The sequence below is a fragment of the Myotis daubentonii genome, chromosome 2 (genome assembly GCF_963259705.1).
Source record: "Myotis daubentonii chromosome 2, mMyoDau2.1, whole genome shotgun sequence".
Lineage (NCBI taxonomy): Eukaryota > Metazoa > Chordata > Mammalia > Chiroptera > Vespertilionidae > Myotis > Myotis daubentonii.
Window position 1 is genome coordinate 78146525 of NC_081841.1, and position 18903 is coordinate 78165427.

An 18903-nucleotide genomic window follows, 5' to 3' on the forward strand; every position below is an offset into this window, starting at 1 on the left:
GAAATAATAATTAGAGTAGAAATCAATCTATAATAATAAAAGCATGATATGCTGATTAGACCAGACAGCCAAATGACCTTCAGGACGAAGCTGCAGCAGCAGGGGCCAAGGCAGAGGTGGTTAAGTGAGATCAGGCAGGCAGGCAAGTGGTTAGGGGAGATCAGGCAAGCAGGTGAGTGGTTAGGGGCAATCAAACAGGCAGGCAGAGGGGTTAGGAGTCAGCAGTCCCAGATTTTGAGAGGGATGTCCAACTGCCAGTTTAGGCCCGATCCCACAGGGATTCCTGTGGGATCGGGCCTAAACCTTCAGTTAGACATCCCCCAAGGGGTCCCAGATTGCCAGAAGATGCAGGCCAGGTTGAGGGACCCCTCCACTCCCCCCATGGACAAATTTCATGCACTGGGCCTCTAGTTAAATTATAAATAGGAAACCAATATATAAAAATCAATAAAACCAAAAGCTCTTTCTTTGAAAAGATTAATAAAATCAACAGGATCCTACATGGGCTAAGTAAGAAAAAGAGAGAATAGACTTCAACTACATTACATGGTAGAAAAAGCAAAACTATATAGAGAGAGTAAAAACAGTAAGCAATTGCCAGGGGTTGAGGAAGAGGTAATGGGGGTGTGAAGGGGGTGATAAATAGGTGGAGCACAGAAAATTTTTAGGGCAGTGAAACTACTTTGTATGACACTATAATAGTGGATACATGTTATTTATACATTTGTCCAAACCCAATGTACAACACCAAGAGTGAACCGTATTGTAAACCATGGACTTTGGGTGATTATATGTCAATGTAAGTTCAACTGTAACATATGTACCTTTCTGTTGCAGAATGTTGATAATGGGGGAGGCTATGCATTTGTGTGTGGGGCGGGGAGGGGGAGGAGCAAAGGGCATGTGGGAAATTTTTATACCTTCCCTTCAATTTTGCTGTGAACCTTAAACTGCTCTAAAAATTAAATTTAAAAAAAATTGTGCATGCACCATTGACTTGGGTTAGTCAATATCCAGTTCAAAACAGAGTCCACTGATAATGCAGTTGCATATGATGACAATATCAAAATGCAATTCAAGCTTCTAAATATTTACTTCAAGTTCTTATCTAGCTATGGACTGGTAATGACCAATAGTTCAAGGACCACACTTAAAGGTGCTAGTTATGCTAGAGAAAGTTTAAAACTCAGAAGAGGACTAAGAATGTGCAAAATATCTAGAAACAAAGAGCATGTGGCCTATTTAAGAGAAGTGATATGACACTGAAAAAGTAAAAAGCTTGAAAGTCATTTTATAAGAACTTAAGCTTATGGTCTCTACATTTTATTCACTACATACCCATGTTGGTATGAATGTTTGTTTATGTACTCTTCTTATATGATTTACAATATAACCATATTATATATGACTATATATTACATGTTATATATTCATTATTATAAATATATGCAATATACATTATTCACAGATAAATCAGTGATTTATAATATAATCACATTATTAAAATAAATATTATCTGTATCACAAAAATAGAACATAAGGGATGAAAAGAACTTAAAGTTTATATTTTAATTTTGTATGGCACAAAATTTTGTTTTCACAAAGCACTAACCATAACATGAAAAGTAATTTATTTATTGGTGAGAGAGAGAAACATCAATTTGTTGTTCCACCTATCTATACGGACTATGACACGTTTAATGAAAGTATAACTGAAAATGCTGCATCACTTTTTAGAATCTTATTTTAATACTTTGTCACAGAGATTCAAAGAGCTAGTTCTAAGATCAATTTTCATATTTGATTTTATGGTTATGCTTCCAGAAACAGATGCCTCACAATAAAAATTTAAATATTTTTAAAAGTTTCACTAAAAATTCCGAAGTAAACAAAGATTTTTTGCTGTTTTAAAATAGATCTGATTCTGTGAATCTTGCCAGCTGAATAAACATGTGATCATCTTTGTCCTTATATACTTGATTTGATATTCTCCTTAAATTCTACCCAGGCTTATAAATTTTCTAAGTATTAAACTAGATAATTCATAAATCCATTTAAAATTTGAATTGCAGTACTGTGCAACATTCAGAAAGTGAACAAACAGAGCATGCTTCTCTCAGGATACCTCCAGGACCAAATGACCATCTCACATATAGAGCAAGGGTAATGAGTAAAAGACAGTACTAGCTATTAAGTACTAATGCCTTAATGTTTTTTATATTAAATGATAAATATAAGTAGAAGTTTTATACATTATCCTGCACATCACTTTACCTTGAAGACTAGGACTGACATCATCTGAAGGTCATGGGAAGCCATTAAAGCAAGAAAAGTGACAATCATTTTAACAAAATGCACTGGAGATGAGAAAACTGGAGATAGGGAGGCCAGTTTGGAGGCTACTGCATCATCTATGTAAGAAATTGGTATGCTGGTACTGGAGAAACACAGGAGTTAACAAGGCAGCATAAATGATTAGTTTTAGCTGAAGTAGTTAAAAAAAAAAAAAAAAGGTTTTAACCAATGCCCAGATTTCTGGCTTGATCAAGAGTGGATGGATTTTTATGCCAACTATTAAAATCCATCAAGTTTCACAAGTTTACTTTTGAACATGCTGAGTTTGGGATGCCTTTGTGATATCTAAAAGTAGATATCTGAAAGTTGTTGGTTATACAGGGATAGAGCTAATGATCTGAACCCATCAGCATACTAGTATTTATAGATAGTAACTGAGGTCATTGGAGTGAAGGTGATTTCTGGCAAAAATACACAGAACAAGAAGACAATAAAGTTGTTTTGCTTGTTTCCAACAATGAAACTGGCCAATACTGAATTTATCCTAAAGAAATAATCAAGACTGTGTACAATTATTTAGATACAAAGATATTAAAGTATTTTAATAAAAAACTGGAAAAAAGAGAAACTAAGATGGCGGCATAGATAAACACCGGGAAATTGTCGCCTCACACAACAATTGAAGAATGCCGCAAGGGTCAGAGCAAACATCGTCCAGAACAACAGGAAGGCTGGCTGAGTGTAATTTCTACAACTAGAAGAAAACAGGGGCACGCTGAGAGCCAGCGGAGCTGCGGAGGTGAAGTGCAGAGGTACGGCGGCAGCTCGCGCGCCTGGAAAGGGGGTGGCGCCTGAGGACGCGGCTGTCTTTTTGAATCACAAGCTCCCGACTGCTCTGAACTCCGGTTCCAGGGGGTCTCTGGGGACCCAGGGCTCATACGGGGAGAGGCTGGTCTGTCAGGCGGCAGCGGGCGAACTTGAGGGCGGCTTTCCCTCAGAGGCGCTTGCAGCCCTTACCGGGACACTGAGACGCGCGGCTCCGGGCGCGGAGAATCACCATAGCTGCTTTCACCGCCCTTTGACTCCCTGAGACCCCGCCCCACCCAGGCTGCGGCAGAGGCTTTTGCATGTGAATGTACCTAACTACAGCCCAGCCAGGCAGACCCGGAACTTCCAAGAGAAGGCCCAAGGCCCCGCAGCGGCTTGCATTGCTTCACAGCTGAGCCTCTTCGTGGCTCCTGCTGTGTGGCCTCAGGCAGGGGCTGAATTAGCACCCCCTTAGATCCAGGAGCCACTGTACCCAGTGGTCAGAGGGGGACCATTCTCCCACTTCAGACACAGCTGATTCCCACAGCCAATTGGCCTGGAGGTCAATTCCTCCCAGTGATCCTACAACAACCAAGGCACCAAGAGTGTCTACCCCAGGTAACTGGGGAGGCTGAGCCACTGGGCCCTACAGGACACCTGGCGCGCAGGGCCACTCTATCAACACAGGGAAGCAGCCAAAATGCGGAGACAAAGAAACAGGTCACAAATGGCAGAAATGGAGGAAAGCAAACGACTGGATATAGAGTTCAAGGCCACGTTTATAAGGTTTTTCAAGAATTTTATGGAAACCGCCGATAAATTTAATGAATCCCTCAAGGAGTATAGTGAGACCATGGAGGACATGAAAAAGGACCAACTAGAAATTAAGCATACACTGACTGAAATAAAGAATAATTTACAGAGATCCAACAGCAGACAAGAGGATCCCAAGAATCAAGTCAAAGATTTGAAATACAAAGAAACAAAAAATACCCAACCGAAAAAGAAAAAAGAAAAGAGATTCAAAAAATATGAAGATAGTGTAAGGAACCTCTGGGACAACTTCAAGCGTACCAACATCAGAATTATAGGGGTACCAGAAGGAGAGAGAGGGCAAGATATTGAAAACCTTTTTGAAGAAATAATGACAGAAAACTTCCCCTACCTGGTGAAAGAAATGGACTTACAAGTCCAGGAAGCGCAGAGAACCCCAAACAAAAGGAATCCAAAGAGGACCACACCAAGACACATCATAATTAAAATGCCAAGAGCAAAAGATAAAGAGAGAATCTTAAAAGCAGCAAGAGAAAGACAGTCAGTTACCTACAAGGGAGTACCCATTCGACTGTCAGCTGATTTCTCAACAGAAACCATGCAGGCCAGAAGAGAGTGGCAAGAAATATTCAAAGAGATGAATAGCAAGAACCTGCAACCAAGATTACTTTATCCAGCAAAGCTATCATTCAGAATGGAAGGTCAGATAAAGAGCTTCACGGATAAGAAAAAGCTAAAGGAGTTCATCACCACCAAACCAGCATTATATGAAATGCTGAAAGATATTCTTTAAGAAGAGGAAGAAGAAAAAGGAACTCTTACCATTTGCCACAGCATGGATGGAACTGGAGAGCGGATAAATACCACAGGATCTCACTCATTTGTGGAATATAATGAACAACATAAACTGATGAACAAGGACTGATCCAGAGACGGAGAGGCATTGATTGGACTGTCGGGCCTTGGAGGGAAGGTAGGGGAGGGTGGGGGCAAGGGGGAAAGATCAACCAAAGGACTTATATGCAAGCATATAGGCCTAACCAATGGACACGAACAATGGGGGGGTGAGGGGATGAGCGGGGGGGGGGGGGGGGGGGTAGAGGGTACACATATGTAATATCTTAATCAATAAAAAATATTTAAAAAAAATAAAATAAAAATTTAAAAAAAAAAACTGGAAAAAAATCTACACATGTAATACAAATGGACTGTTCAATAAGTGTTGGTATACACATCTAATGGTATGCTATGTTGCTATTAAATACAACATTGTAAAAGACTAATGAAAATAAAACGTACAAAATTATAAGAAATAAAGTCTAAGGTAAAGAGCTAACACCAATACACAAAAAACAAGTACAGGAAAGGAAGAACTACAAATAAGACTGGGAAATGCCAACAAAATGGTAGGAAGAAAATCAGGAGAATAAAGTATCATTGAAACCACATCATCCTATATAGTAAGAGAGGAATATGCTAATTAGCCATTATGTGAGGTGTAATGACCAAGCGCCAGGACCAGATCACGGATCAGCGGGAGGTTGGGCCAGCCAGGTACAAGCAGGCTTCGGAGAGCTACAGGAGAGGGCAGGGCAGCAAGCTATGGGGGGGGTGGGGGGGGTGGGGGGGGGGAGAACTACAGGAGAGAGGCAGCGACCTACTAGCGCCGTGGTTGGCAAACTGTGGCTTGTGAGCCACAAGTGGCTCTTTGGCCCTTTGAGTGTGGCTCTTCCTAAGCCTTAGGAGTACCCTGATTAAGTTAATAACAATGTACCTACCTATATAGTTTAAGTTTAAAAAATTTGGCTCTCAAAATAAATTTCAATCGTTGTACTGTTGATATTTGGCTCTGTTGACTAATGAGTTTGCCAACCACTGTACTCGCGCATGGATTCGTGTGCAGGGCTACTAGAATAATTTTATATAAGAGCATCAGAATAATTTTAAAGGATTTCCTTTCACTTAAAGAAAGTCCAATTATATGCATCAACCATAAGATTATTCAAATAGAAACTACAATGCTGACAACTGCAAACAAAATCCTAGAAATATGGATATCCCTTAATAGCATTGTATCTGCTTGATGTACAAGCTTAAAACAGTATTTTAAAGTTTAACCTATTAACAAATTTTAAAATACTTCATATTTGGCTTATTGATACATAAATGATATCAATTACACAAATTAAAAACAAGGAATAATTATTAGAAAACAAAATTAGTGCTTTATCCACATTCAGATTAGGTTTGTAAGGAATACTGTCAGAGTTGTGAATAATTGTGTTACTTGATCTTACTGCCAAATTTAGCTTTGTTTATTCTAGAAACAGAAATGTTTTTAACCTATTTTGAAGGTCTGATATGTGCAGTACAAAATACCCAGAAGAGAAAATTGTTTCATTAACTCCAAAAAGTTTGTAACATTCTACTCAGGAATGTTAACACAAATCTCTAATAGGATTCTAAAAAGAATCACCCGGGATCTGCCCTTAGCTACAAACATATTAACTATACTGTTCAGAAAAGGAAAAAGAATACAGAGTATCATTAAAGATAAATACTACAATCTACCGAAAGTTTTCCTCCTCTGGGAATTTTCACATCTTCTGTGGAAAGAGTAGGAGGAGTCATGTAGGGGGAATAAACACTGTTCTAAATCTACCATGAGAACAAGATTGGCAACATTGTGAAATTACAGCTAGAGGAATTTTCCACTAAAATAGATATTTTAAACCTTAGCAATTAAAAGAAATACAAGACTCATGAGTAAAATTCTACTTTTAGAATGAATATCAAAATACTTAGAAGTGTTGGATGAATCATGAAATTCCTAAATTACCAACAATTCCATGATTGGCTTTCACATTTTTAATGTTTTCCTACCTTGTTCCCCACCACCACTCCCACTCCTCAAAACAGCCCCTTACTCGTGCAGGTCTTCTCTCTCTTCTTCCTTTAAATGCACACACACACCACACAGAGCAACAACTAAAAATCAAAATCAACTCTCAGAAACTTTATAAACATTGTGATACGTATTTGCTGTAGAAAATAAAAATTATAAGTATCTCCAGTAACCCCAACAACCCAGAGATAACTACCAATACATTTTACTGTAACATGTTAGTAGTTCTCAATCTTTTTTTAAAATATATTTTATTGATTTTTTACAGAGAGGAAGGGAGAGGGATAGAGAGTTAGAAACATCAATGAGAGAGAAACATCAACCTCCTGCACTCCTCCTACTGGGGATGTGCCGGCAACGAAGGTACATGCCCTTGAACTGGAATCGAGCCTGGGACCCTTGAGTCCGCAGGCCGATGCTCTATCCACGGAGCCAAACAGGTTAGGACAGTAGTTCTCAATCTATCTGGAGTATAGATCCCTTTGAAAATCTAATGAAAAATATAGCTCTTCTCCCAGATAAACATTATATTCTTTTTCACCAGAATTTTCGTGGATCATCAGTAGATTTCAAGTTAAGAACACTATGTTAGACTTTGTTTCAATATTATACTTTTTGTAATATGCTCTCCCTCTACCCACTTCATATAAATAATAATTTTCCTATATAATTAATAATTTTCTATACCATCAGTTTAATGTCTGCACTGTAACTATTTATATTAATGTTATAGCTTATAACCTATCTCACTGGAAATGTAAGTTTTTCCAGTTAGGAGTCATTATACATGGTCATTTCTGGTATAGTGAATTATCCTAAAGAGATTAAATATGATAGTTATATCTCATCAGATATACTACCTAGCTGTTCAAATTTCACTACCTGAGACCTGGACAAAACAAATACAGAAAACAAAACATCTTTCCATATTTAGGTCACTGTATTTGGTAAAAAGAGCTAAAATTATACACTCCTCATTATCTTAGCATGCATGCCCCAGACACGTATCTTGCACCTCAGAACTATTAAACAAATATTAAACATAAAAATCCATTTTGATTTTTCAACTAAGCAATATGAAAAATAGGAATCACACAAAAACTTATACATGAATGTTTATAGCATATTGTTATGTATTCTAATATAATAATTCATATTAACCAAAAGGTGGAAATGACCTACTGTTCATCAACTGATTAATGATTAACCAAAATGTGGTATAACCAAGCATGCTACTATTAATATGAATAAATTTTAAAAACATGTTAATTGAAAGAAGCCAAATCAAAAGGCCTTATATTGTATGATTCCATTTATATGAAATATCCAACACAGGCAAATCAGAGTATTGGTTGCTATGAGCTGGGTTGGGGCTTAACTGTTAATGGATATGTGGTTTCCCCCTTTTTTTGGTGGGGGAAGGGGAGTTATGGAACTAGATAGTGGTGATGGTTGTACAACCTGTCAATGTACTATCAACTGGTGAATTGTACATTTTCAAAGGATTAATTTTGCTATTTGAATTATATCTCAATAAAGTTATTTTAAAAAGGAATAAGTATAGAATAGCATGTCCAGATTAGTGGTTAATTTCCAAGGAAATATAATACTGTACATAAAATGCACTTAAAAATATTTATACCAAATATTATTAACGTAAATTCTCTTTCTTGATTATAAAGATATTTTAGGTCTTGTAGCTAAAACAAAGTAAAAATAGCTAAACAGACTCTGTGAAATCTATGTCCACATATGTAGAAGTTAAAGAACAAAACAAAACCAAAAAATAAAACAACAACCCATGTTAAACAGAAAAAAAATCCAGTTACTAGTACCTACTTTTCAGTTACTCGAAGTCAAAATAAGCCAAATCAAATTGTAAAACAAACATTCTACATTCTACCCATACCAGGCAAATTAATATTATTATGAGGTAAAGCAACATATACTGACAAAAATCAGTCAATTAATAACTGTCTGATCTCACACAAGTCATTCAACTTCACTGTGCCTTAGTTTCCTCATCTGTAAAATAGAGATAATAAAACATCTCCCTCATGAGGTTATTGCAGAATTGACTGCATTAACATATATGGCAAGTACTTTGAATAGTGTCTGATACATAATGAACACTATATAAATCTTAGCTAATATTTACAACACAGAAAAAAAGTTCACAAATCCACCAGAGAAGAATTCAGACCACAAAAAGTACCAGTATCTCAATTACTTTTAGAATATCATTTTGTGACTTTCCTATCCATTTGCAAAATACATTAACCATAAGAGCCAAAGCTATTGTATCATTATAGCATTTGATGAAATATAGAAGATGCTAATCTTATAAAATAAAAGCCTAATATGCTAAGTGTCTGGTGGTCCAGTGACTGGTCAACTGTTCAACCAATCAAAGTGTAATATGCTAATGATATGCTAAGGCTGTTCAACCGCTTGCTATGACATGCACTGACTAGCAGGGGACAGACAGTTGTCTGGTCGATTAGTCACTATGATATGCACTGACCACAATGGGGCAGATGCTCCGACAGTAGGTTAGCTTGCTGCTGGGGTCCGGCCGACTGGGGCTAGGCGAGATGGGGCTGGCTAGACACGCCCTGGAGCCCTCCCGTGGTCCCTCCCCTGCCCGGATCGTGCACTGGTGGGGTCCCTCAGCCTGGCCTGCACCCTCTTGCAATCTGGGACCCCTGAGGGAATGTTGGAGAGCCACTTTCGGCCCAATCCTGCAGCCCATTCCCTTTGGGAGGGCGCCAGATGGTACATTTGGTCTTTAGTCTGAAATTTCTTACTTTTCAAGGATGATTTTTTTGGTGTAACCCCTGACCTACAAACTAAGAAAGTTTCTCGTGACTAAGTGGTTCTTTAAATACATGTGCAAACAAGAACTACTGGTTTTATAACAGTGGTTATGAAGAAACTTCCACTTAGAAAAAAAAAAATTAACAGTTGTGTTACATCTTAAATTTGTTTGAATATTATGTTTCTAAATAAATTATTCACTTTCCAAACTTATAGAGGGTCTATTCAATTTCCTATGAAAGAGCATTAAGTTTCACATGACAATTAAAGGTCTGACTTCTCTCTATATTAGCTCAAAAAATAAGAGATCTGACACAATTCAAGATATACAGTATCTTTTAAAAGTGACACTTCTTTTTTTTACACATTAAGTGAAGTATGAAAAGGAGGGTCTTCTGAAATTAGATGGAAGTTCTTCTAACACCACATGTGGACAGCTGTGGTTCACAGTAAGGTATAATGTTTGAGGTGTGTGGTTTGTGCATTTCTATGTGGCTTGGTTGAGCTAGGTACAGTTTTCTGGGTGTACCTACTGTTTGTCATGAACAAAATTAAAATTCTGCATTGGCAAACTCAAATTTTGTGTCATAGTCAAATCGTTCCCTAATATATCAACTGGGACAAATTCAAATGATCAAAACAAACATTTTAGCACAAATGACTTTGGAAGAGAATGCTGGTCCCTAAGGAAAAGAATCATAGTCACATTTTATCAAAATAAAGAAATTATGGCAAAACAAAACAAAAAATTATGGGTCCCTAAAACAGTTATAGTGAGGGTCTCTGGAATACTTATGCTATACTTCACTGAAAAGGAGAAAAGCAGAGATGGCTCAGTTGATAGCAGTCATTCTCTATGAAACTTAAAATAAAAGTTGAAGATACTTGTTTTACTTCAACTATGGAGAAAAATAGAATGCAAAATTATATGTCCATTATGTCCATTATCCACACAGTTATACAAATAAAAAACCTATAAATATAATGTTAATAGTATTTGATCTGTGTGGGTTTTTCTAATCCAAATATTCAATAGTCAGAACTGCTTTTAAAATAAACAGTTCTGCTGTAACCGGTTTGGCTCAGTGGATAGAGCATCGGCCTGCGGACTGAAGGGTCCCAGGTTCGATTCCGGTCAAGGGCATGTACCTTGGTTGCGGGCACATCCCCAGTAGGAGGTGTGCAGGAGGCGGCTGATTGATGTTTCTCTCTCATCGATGTTTCTGACTCTCTATCCCTCTCCCTTCCTCTCTGTAAAAAATCAACAAAATATATATTTAAAAAATAAAAAAATAAACAGTTCTAAGGTGTATAAAAATTCTACCCTGATCATTTTCAGTAACTGCAAAAAAAAAATTGTAAAAAGAAAAGTTCTGATAAAGCTACATGAATTATAGTTATAGAAGGACAATAATTACATGAAACATTATATATATGAAATAAAATTTTGCACCTACATTTCAACTAAGATAACATTAATTCTTCCTAATATTCATATCTTGACGTGTCCAATACTCTGGCATATGAACAAAAATGTCCCTCTCTTGTAACTTAAAAAACTTAAAAAAATATATTTCGTCTCTTGTAACTTAGCTAATTTCTGCTCAGAGGGAATGTGGCATAATAAAGGACTCATGGAACTAAAAACATTTTCCTCATTTTGGAATGAAGATGCCTGTCCAGGTGCCCGATGTGGCTATTGTTAGGTAAGGTATGTGCAGGTGCTCTGTATACCATTAAAAGCTACATAAATGTAACCTATTAATGTTACTGGAGGGGAGGCCAACTCAGAAGCACACTTATCACTGTGCATAAATGTTACTTAATAAAATAATTAAGTGTATTAAAAAATTTGTGAAAACAAAAGGACCAGTTAATTACTATGTGAGAATGATAAAACGTATTATCTGTCTTAACTTGCTTCCCCTGTTTCTTAATCAGTGCCATTCCTAATGGTTAAATTACATGCTTTAAGAAGAATGGTAAATTATACACCCTGGCTAATCCTGCAACCTTTGCAAGTCATTCAGACTACCTTGCGTTTAAACAAAAAAAGGTTTTATTTAGATATCACACCAAGCAGGATAGCCACAGCTACACATCTAACAATCTCTCTTGTTTTTTTAAAGATAATTTTATTTTAACCAATGCACTATAAACTTAACCAAGAAAACATTCTATTAAGAAAATTACACATTGGAAAAATAACCTACAAATATGACACTGATCCATCTTTCCTAAACCTTCAGTTTCAGAAATTTCATGACCTCCCTACATCTCCAACTACAGGCCTTCCATATCCAAGGGCTCCACATCTACAAATTCAACCAACCTTACACGTAAAATATTCAGAAAAAAAATGTTACGTTGTTGCTGATGTGTGCTATGTAGTTAGGCCCATCCATGAGAGTTGCATCTATATACTGAACATGTACAGACTTTTTGTCACTACTCCCTGAACAATACGGCGTGTAACAACTACTTGCATAGCAGTTACGTTGTATTAGCTACTATAAATAATCTACAGATGATTTGAAGTGTTCAGGAGAATGACCATGGATTTATATAGTAACTTGAGTATTCCCAAGTTTTGGCATCTGAGTAGGGTCCTAGAACCAACCCCCAAAGTATACCGAGCGATGGCTATAATTTCTCAAAGTTATTTATACATTTTAAAAAGGGAGTCAGTGAACAAGTGAGAGATGTTCAAGATAAGAGTGATTTCAATAGAATACAGTATTCCCCCTTATCCACTGTTTCACTTTTCCATTTCAGTTACCCATGGCCAACTGTATTCTGAAAATATTAAGTGGAAAATTCCAGAAATAAACAATTCATAAGTTTCAAACTGCAAGCCATTCTGAGTAATGTGATGAAATCTTGAGCCATCTAGGATGTGACTCACCCACATGTCCAGCCTGTCCACTCTATTATACATTACCTATCCAGTCACATAATAGCCATCTCAGTTATCAGATTTACTATTGAGATATCACACTGCTCTTTTTAAGTAACTCTTATTTTACCTAATAATGGCCCCAAAGCCAAGAGTAGTGAGGCTGACAATTCCAACACACCACAGAGAAGCAGTAAAGTGATTCTTAAAAATCACCATAAAGTCAATAGCAGCCTAATGCTATGTCACAATACCTACATCATTCACGTCACTTCATCTCATCATACACAGACATAGTATCATCTCACATTATCACAAAAGAAGAATGAATATAGTACTAAGATATTTTGATAGAGAGGCTATATTCATATAACTTTTATTATAGTACTAGAGGCCCCGTGCATGGATTTGTGCACAGGTGGGGTCCCTTGGCCTGGCCTGCAGGGATCAGGCCAAAACCGGCTCTCTGATATCCCCTGAGGGGTCCCCGGATTGCAAGAGGGAGGTTCTCAGGTGATGCACCTGGAATTGGGCTCCTTCTTCTGTGGTTCCGGGTGCATCACCCGAGAACCGCAGCTGCCAAGTCATGGCAGCTCAGCAGCTCCTGCATTGAGTGTCTGCCCCCTGGTGGTCAGTGCACGTCATAACTACTGGTCGGAGCATTTAACTTCTGGTGGTCATTGCACATCACAGCTACCGGTCAGACCGCGAATGGTCAGATGGTTGCTTAGGCTTTTATATGTATAGATACTAATTGTTCTATTTGATAATTAATTGTTGCTGCTAATCTTTTATTGTGCCTAATTTATAAATTAAACTGTATCATAGGTAGGCAAGTATAGGAGGAAGCACAGTATATAAAGGATTCTGTACACATGGTTTCAGGTACCCACTTGGGGTCTTGGAATACAACACCTGCTGGTAAGGGGGAATGACTGAGTATTAAAATTAGAGCTCCTCTTAATCAATGTTTTATTTTAGATGAGATATAATAAACAAAACTTTTAACCAAATATTTTAAACTTTAACATACACGTAGAGGAAAACAAAGGTCTTATACATATAAATCTAGGGAAATGGTCACCTGCAAGTATGTGGGTTCTGGAGTCAGATTGCCTGAGTTCAAATCTAGATTCCTCACTTGACTAGCTTAGTAACCTCAGCAAAATTATCCTACCTCTTTAACCTCTCATCTATGAAATGAAGCTAAATATTGTACCTTATAAGATAACTATGAGAATTAAACAAGGTCTCTATGTAAAGCATTTTGGACATTAAAAGTACTTGATAAGATTTATAATTATTCCATAATTATTAGCACAAGTATGAGCCCATCTTCTGCAACCTTTATGGCTTCAATAGTGAAGAAACCTAACATCCCAAGCATCTGCATTAAACAACTTCTCATACCAAATTCTCATTTTCTTCCTATATATGTGCACTACTCACTGTGTAGAGGTGGTGCTATGGACTTACTGTGGTCTGAATGTCTGTTACTTTGCACCCACCCCCGCTCCCAATTCATGCCAAAATACTAATGCCCAATGTAATGGTATTAAGAGGTGGGGTCTTTGGAGGTGCCTAGGTCAGGAAGGTGAACTCCTCATGAATGGACTCAGTGCCCTTATAAAAGAGACCCTACACAGCTCCCTAGCCCTTTCCGCCACCATGTGAGGACAGAGCAAGAAGTTGTCTGTCAACAACCCAGAAGACGACCTTGCCCAGAACCTGAACAAAATGGCACTCTGATCTCTGACTGCCAGCCTCCAGGACCATGAGAAATAAATATCTGTTGTCTATAAGCTACCCAGTCTGTGGTACTTTGTTATAGGAGTCTGAACAAACTAAGACTGAACTGCAAACCCACAAAATGCACATGGTAAAGCCCTAACCCTCAATGTAATGGTATATTTGAAAGGGAAGCCTTTGGGAGGTAATTATGTTTATGTGAGGCCGTGAGGGTGGAGCCCTCACAATGGGATTAGTGTCTTTATCAAAAGAGACACAGAAGCTACTCTTTCTCTTTCCACCATTTGAGGAAAAGCAGGAGGGCAGCCATCTGTAAGTCAGGAAGACAACCTTCATCAGAACCCAATCATAATAGCAACCCTGGTGTTGGACTTTACAGCCCTCCAGAATTGTGAAAATATAAATTTCTGTTTATGGTTTTTTGTTATGGCAGCCAAGCTAATTAATATAGGTGGTATTTTCAATGTTTAAACACATAGGGAAAATGATCCTAAGTTTATATTTTGCTAAGTTCATCAGGCCCATACAAATTCATGGTGCACACAGTTTCAAAGACTGCAAGGTATGCCAGAATATGTCATGGTTAGACAGAGACATTACACTCCTACTTACAGTGTAATTTCTTTTTAAAAGCATAATATAAAGTTTCTTATTTTTCAGAAAGCTTGCTCAAAACAGTTCTAGTTAGGTAAGCCATGGTGAGACAGAACTTACACTCATGTCTACAATATGTTGTAAGTCATACTTAAGGATTCTTACCTTTTATATCTGCCTGAAACTGTTCTAGATGGCTCCTGTGAAATAAAAATAATGACATATCAGTTTGAATGTGTGTGCAAGCATACAATTCTAGATTACATAAAACAGTTGATAGAAAATGTCTCATTTTGAAAGAAAATAATTTAGAACAATTATCATTACTTTAAAAAATTTGCACTGCTGGTCAAACAAACCAAGACTCTACATCTGATATTTCATTCAAAACCAATCACTCTTTAAAAATTGTATAAAAGCTCAGAAAATAAAGGAAGCATCGTTCATCAACCATCACCTTTAAATATTTCTGAAAGTCAATAAACATTAAAATATGAAACAATTATAATCCTTTCCAGTCTTTTTTTATGGCCTCATTTTTTTTAAAAAGGCTACAATCCACCATATATTTAAGAGCCATTGCTCATTTTTAAAGACAGCTAAAAATAAAAAGTGAGAATGTATTTTTTATGCTGATTCTAAAGTACAAAAAAAAATTGCTGTAAGTTAATATTAATCACTGGGGTGGGAAAATTATTATCTTGCCCGGGCTCTCCCAATATTTTTACATTATCATTTTATAAAAACTGGTCAAAATTAAATGCTGAGTCTTGTAAACACTGATAACTCTTTTTTCTATTTAATCATTAAAAGTCTCTAAGAGAGACCCTACAATGAAAAAATTTCAGATATAATTAAAGTCAGAGAATAACCTCTCTTTATAAGATGACCAGATTCCAGACTGAGAGCACTGACTGCATGGTGCAATAAAGGACATATCAATTTGGGAACAGTAACAGCAAACCATATGGTTAACTAAGATTTAGATCCCAGTGCCAGTACTACAAGTAAGTTATATAACATCTATCCGTCTCAGTTTCTTCATCTTCAAAAAGGAGTAACAGCCAATGTCTATTTTATTGGATTATTGTGGAAATTAAATGGTATAGGTGAATAAAATGGTTAGCACAACTCCTTTGTAATTAACCCATTAACGGAAGTAACCAGGTGACACGACACTAGAGGTACCGCTGTGTGTGGGCTTGACTTAGCAGAATTACCTCTGGGGAAGCCATGCTTTGCCAGTTGGTTCAAAGACATTGTAACCCTCCCTTGGGCATCAGCTATTCTTAACTTACTAGGCAAAGTAAACTTTAGACTATTTTCAACAGTGTGCTGAAAAAATTTTAAAACATGAAATACCTGACTATTTAGTCAGGGGCACTGACCTCTTTTCCCTTAGATTGTCAAATTTAAAAAATGACAACAGCCAACACATTAGCCATCTGGTGTGAATGAATCAAAATTATACCGATTTTTTTTTCTGTCAGATCAGCAAAAAAATATATTTTTTGATGTGCCACAGAATTTTAGTAACTAATTTAAGTGTACCATGAGATGAAAAAGGTTGAAAATAGGCCTTTATAGTTTCTTTATTTGCCTGTCGTTAATGTGGCACCCCGTAAACATAAAGCAGATGAATTCTTGGTACTCTGTACAGCAAACATGTGAAACAAATCTATTTATAAAAATATGAAATCTCTAGTGAATACCAACAAAGAATATACTTTATAAAATTTAGTTTTGAAGTTATTTTTGAACCATAATAATTAGGTTAAAATGTTTAATCACTGGTTATTCAGATAAAGCAGAAAGACATATTAAGCTTATGTGTATCCACTCAAAATACATTTTATTGAATGCTGATAATGGTTTCATATGGAACTTATTCCCCTAAAATTTCACAAACAGTAGTTCAACTAACATTTTATAACAGTTTTCTTTTATAAAAATTCCCTAATCTTATTCTATATGAACTAAAACTAAGGCATACACCTTAAATGATACCTGTCTAAATATGCATAAGAAAAAAACGCTAATAATGCCCTAAATTCCAAAACATCATATCTCTTTGTTTGTTTTTGTTAATCCTATCAGAGAATTTTTTCCCCATTGTTTTTCAGAGAGAGTAGAATGGAGAGGGAGGTAAGGAAAGACAGAGGGAAAAGAGAGAGAGCGAGAGAAAAAAAATCAATGTGAGAGAGATATTGACTGGTTGCCTCCCACAACAGAGAGCAAACCCACAACCCAGGTACATGCCCTTGATTGGGAATTGAGCCCTCAACCTTTTGGGCTCAGGCTGCCGCTCTAACTACTGAGCACACTATCCAGGGCTCTCATTTTAATTATAACTGACATATTTCAAAACATGACATCACCTTGATTACCCAAACTACTGCTTATTGAAATAGAATAAGCAGAACTGCTGATAAAAACAGCCCTTACTGGACTTACTGATCTGTGGGTTACTGATGTATAGATTGAAATGGTGTAACAACCTGGCAATAAATAATATTCCTGAGGCTTAAATAGGCATTGCCCTAATGTGGTTAAACTTTGACTAAACAGTTTTAGAGCAGACTTTTAATAAATACAGAAATGTGGGATGGGCGGCATTTTCGGCAACACTAAACTCTAGTGGCATTATACTAATTTTATACTTTGGTCCAACTATAAATGAAAGTCAGTATCAGACAAATTTCCAGTTAAGTATAGTAACAGGAAGTTAAAGAATACAAATTTTCTACATTTCTTAGTTTTTTTAAAAACTGGTCACTTAAAACTTATCTCAACTAAGTTTATACAGTATTTGCTATAGAGTTAAAAGTTAATATGCTAACATACTTGATCAAATCACTCCATTCTTATGTCCAAGATGTGCAAACAATTAGAATTTAACCATTTGCCTGCCATAAGCATCTATAGACCAACTTTAAAATCATTTTTCGTGCCCTAACCGGTTTGGCTCAGTGGATAGAGCGTCGGCCGGCAGACTCAAGGGTCCCAGGCTCGATTCTGGTCAAGGGCATGTACCTTGGTTGTGGGCACATCCCCAGTAGGGAGTGTGCAGGAGGCAGCTGATTGATGTCTCTCATTGATGTTTCTAACTCTATCCCTCTCCCTTCCTCTCTGTAAAAAATCAATAAAATATATTAAAATAAATAAATAAATAAAATCATTTTTCGTGAGAATTTTCAACTGAAAATATTCAAGAACACCTGAATTGTAATATATTTATTTTTATAATATTCATTACAAATTGATTTTTTAAATTAAATTCAAAATATCGTGGCGTGTGGGGATGGTTTCTGTTTTGGACACATGGCAGTTAACTGGATAAGTTTATTTCTATATAACTAATACTCCAATAGTTAAAAATCTAATGAAGGCAAACAATACTTACATTTTTATTGGTAGATTTGAATATGTTCTTTTATTAGATTATCAAATTTGCAACTAAATACTACTTCACAGTGATTCTAGTAATCAAATTACATTTCTTAAAAATTAAATGTTCCCAAAATTGGATAGACTATATTAGTATTAGTAGAGAATTTCGGAAGGGTAGTACTTTGCTTATAATGTGTCTCTAAAATCAATAATTACAGATGGAATTTAAAGTGATCTCTATATTTTTTGAAAAAGAGAAAATTTGGCATATATTGAGTAAGAAATGTTAGCTAGAAAAAGCAATTCTTATTGTGCAGCGAAAAAATCCCTTAGAATTTTAAGGGGGAAAATGCTTGAAGTTTCTACATATTAAAACAAAATTCTATACAAATGTAAATTCCACCCTAGATTTTTTAACCAAAAGCTTCTATATTTCTGTGGCCACAAGATTTCCAAGCAAACGGTGACAACTTAATAATTACTGTTATAATTAATTCGATTCTAAATATGATGGGAGGCGAGGTGGAGGAAATACCACTATCACAGAAACTTTAAGGAAAAAATACAATTGCTGGTTTGGCTCAGTGAATGGAGCATTGGCCTGTGGACAGAAGGGTCCTGGGTTCGATTCTGGTCAAGAGCATATGCCTGGGTTGCGGACTCGTTCCCCAGTAGG

The 18903-nt window shown here is 36.6% G+C and overlaps 1 protein-coding gene across 2 annotated transcripts in view; it reads right to left on the reverse strand.

Annotated features, from left to right (window-relative positions):
* Positions 1-18903, reverse strand: part of PAWR (pro-apoptotic WT1 regulator) — a 115361-nt gene that overhangs the window by 12354 nt on the left and 84104 nt on the right. For both annotated transcript variants that reach the window (XM_059683700.1, XM_059683699.1), the window contains one exon: positions 15003-15037. In XM_059683700.1, the coding sequence (XP_059539683.1) occupies positions 15003-15037 (35 nt within the window). The remainder of the gene's footprint in view (positions 1-15002; positions 15038-18903) is intronic.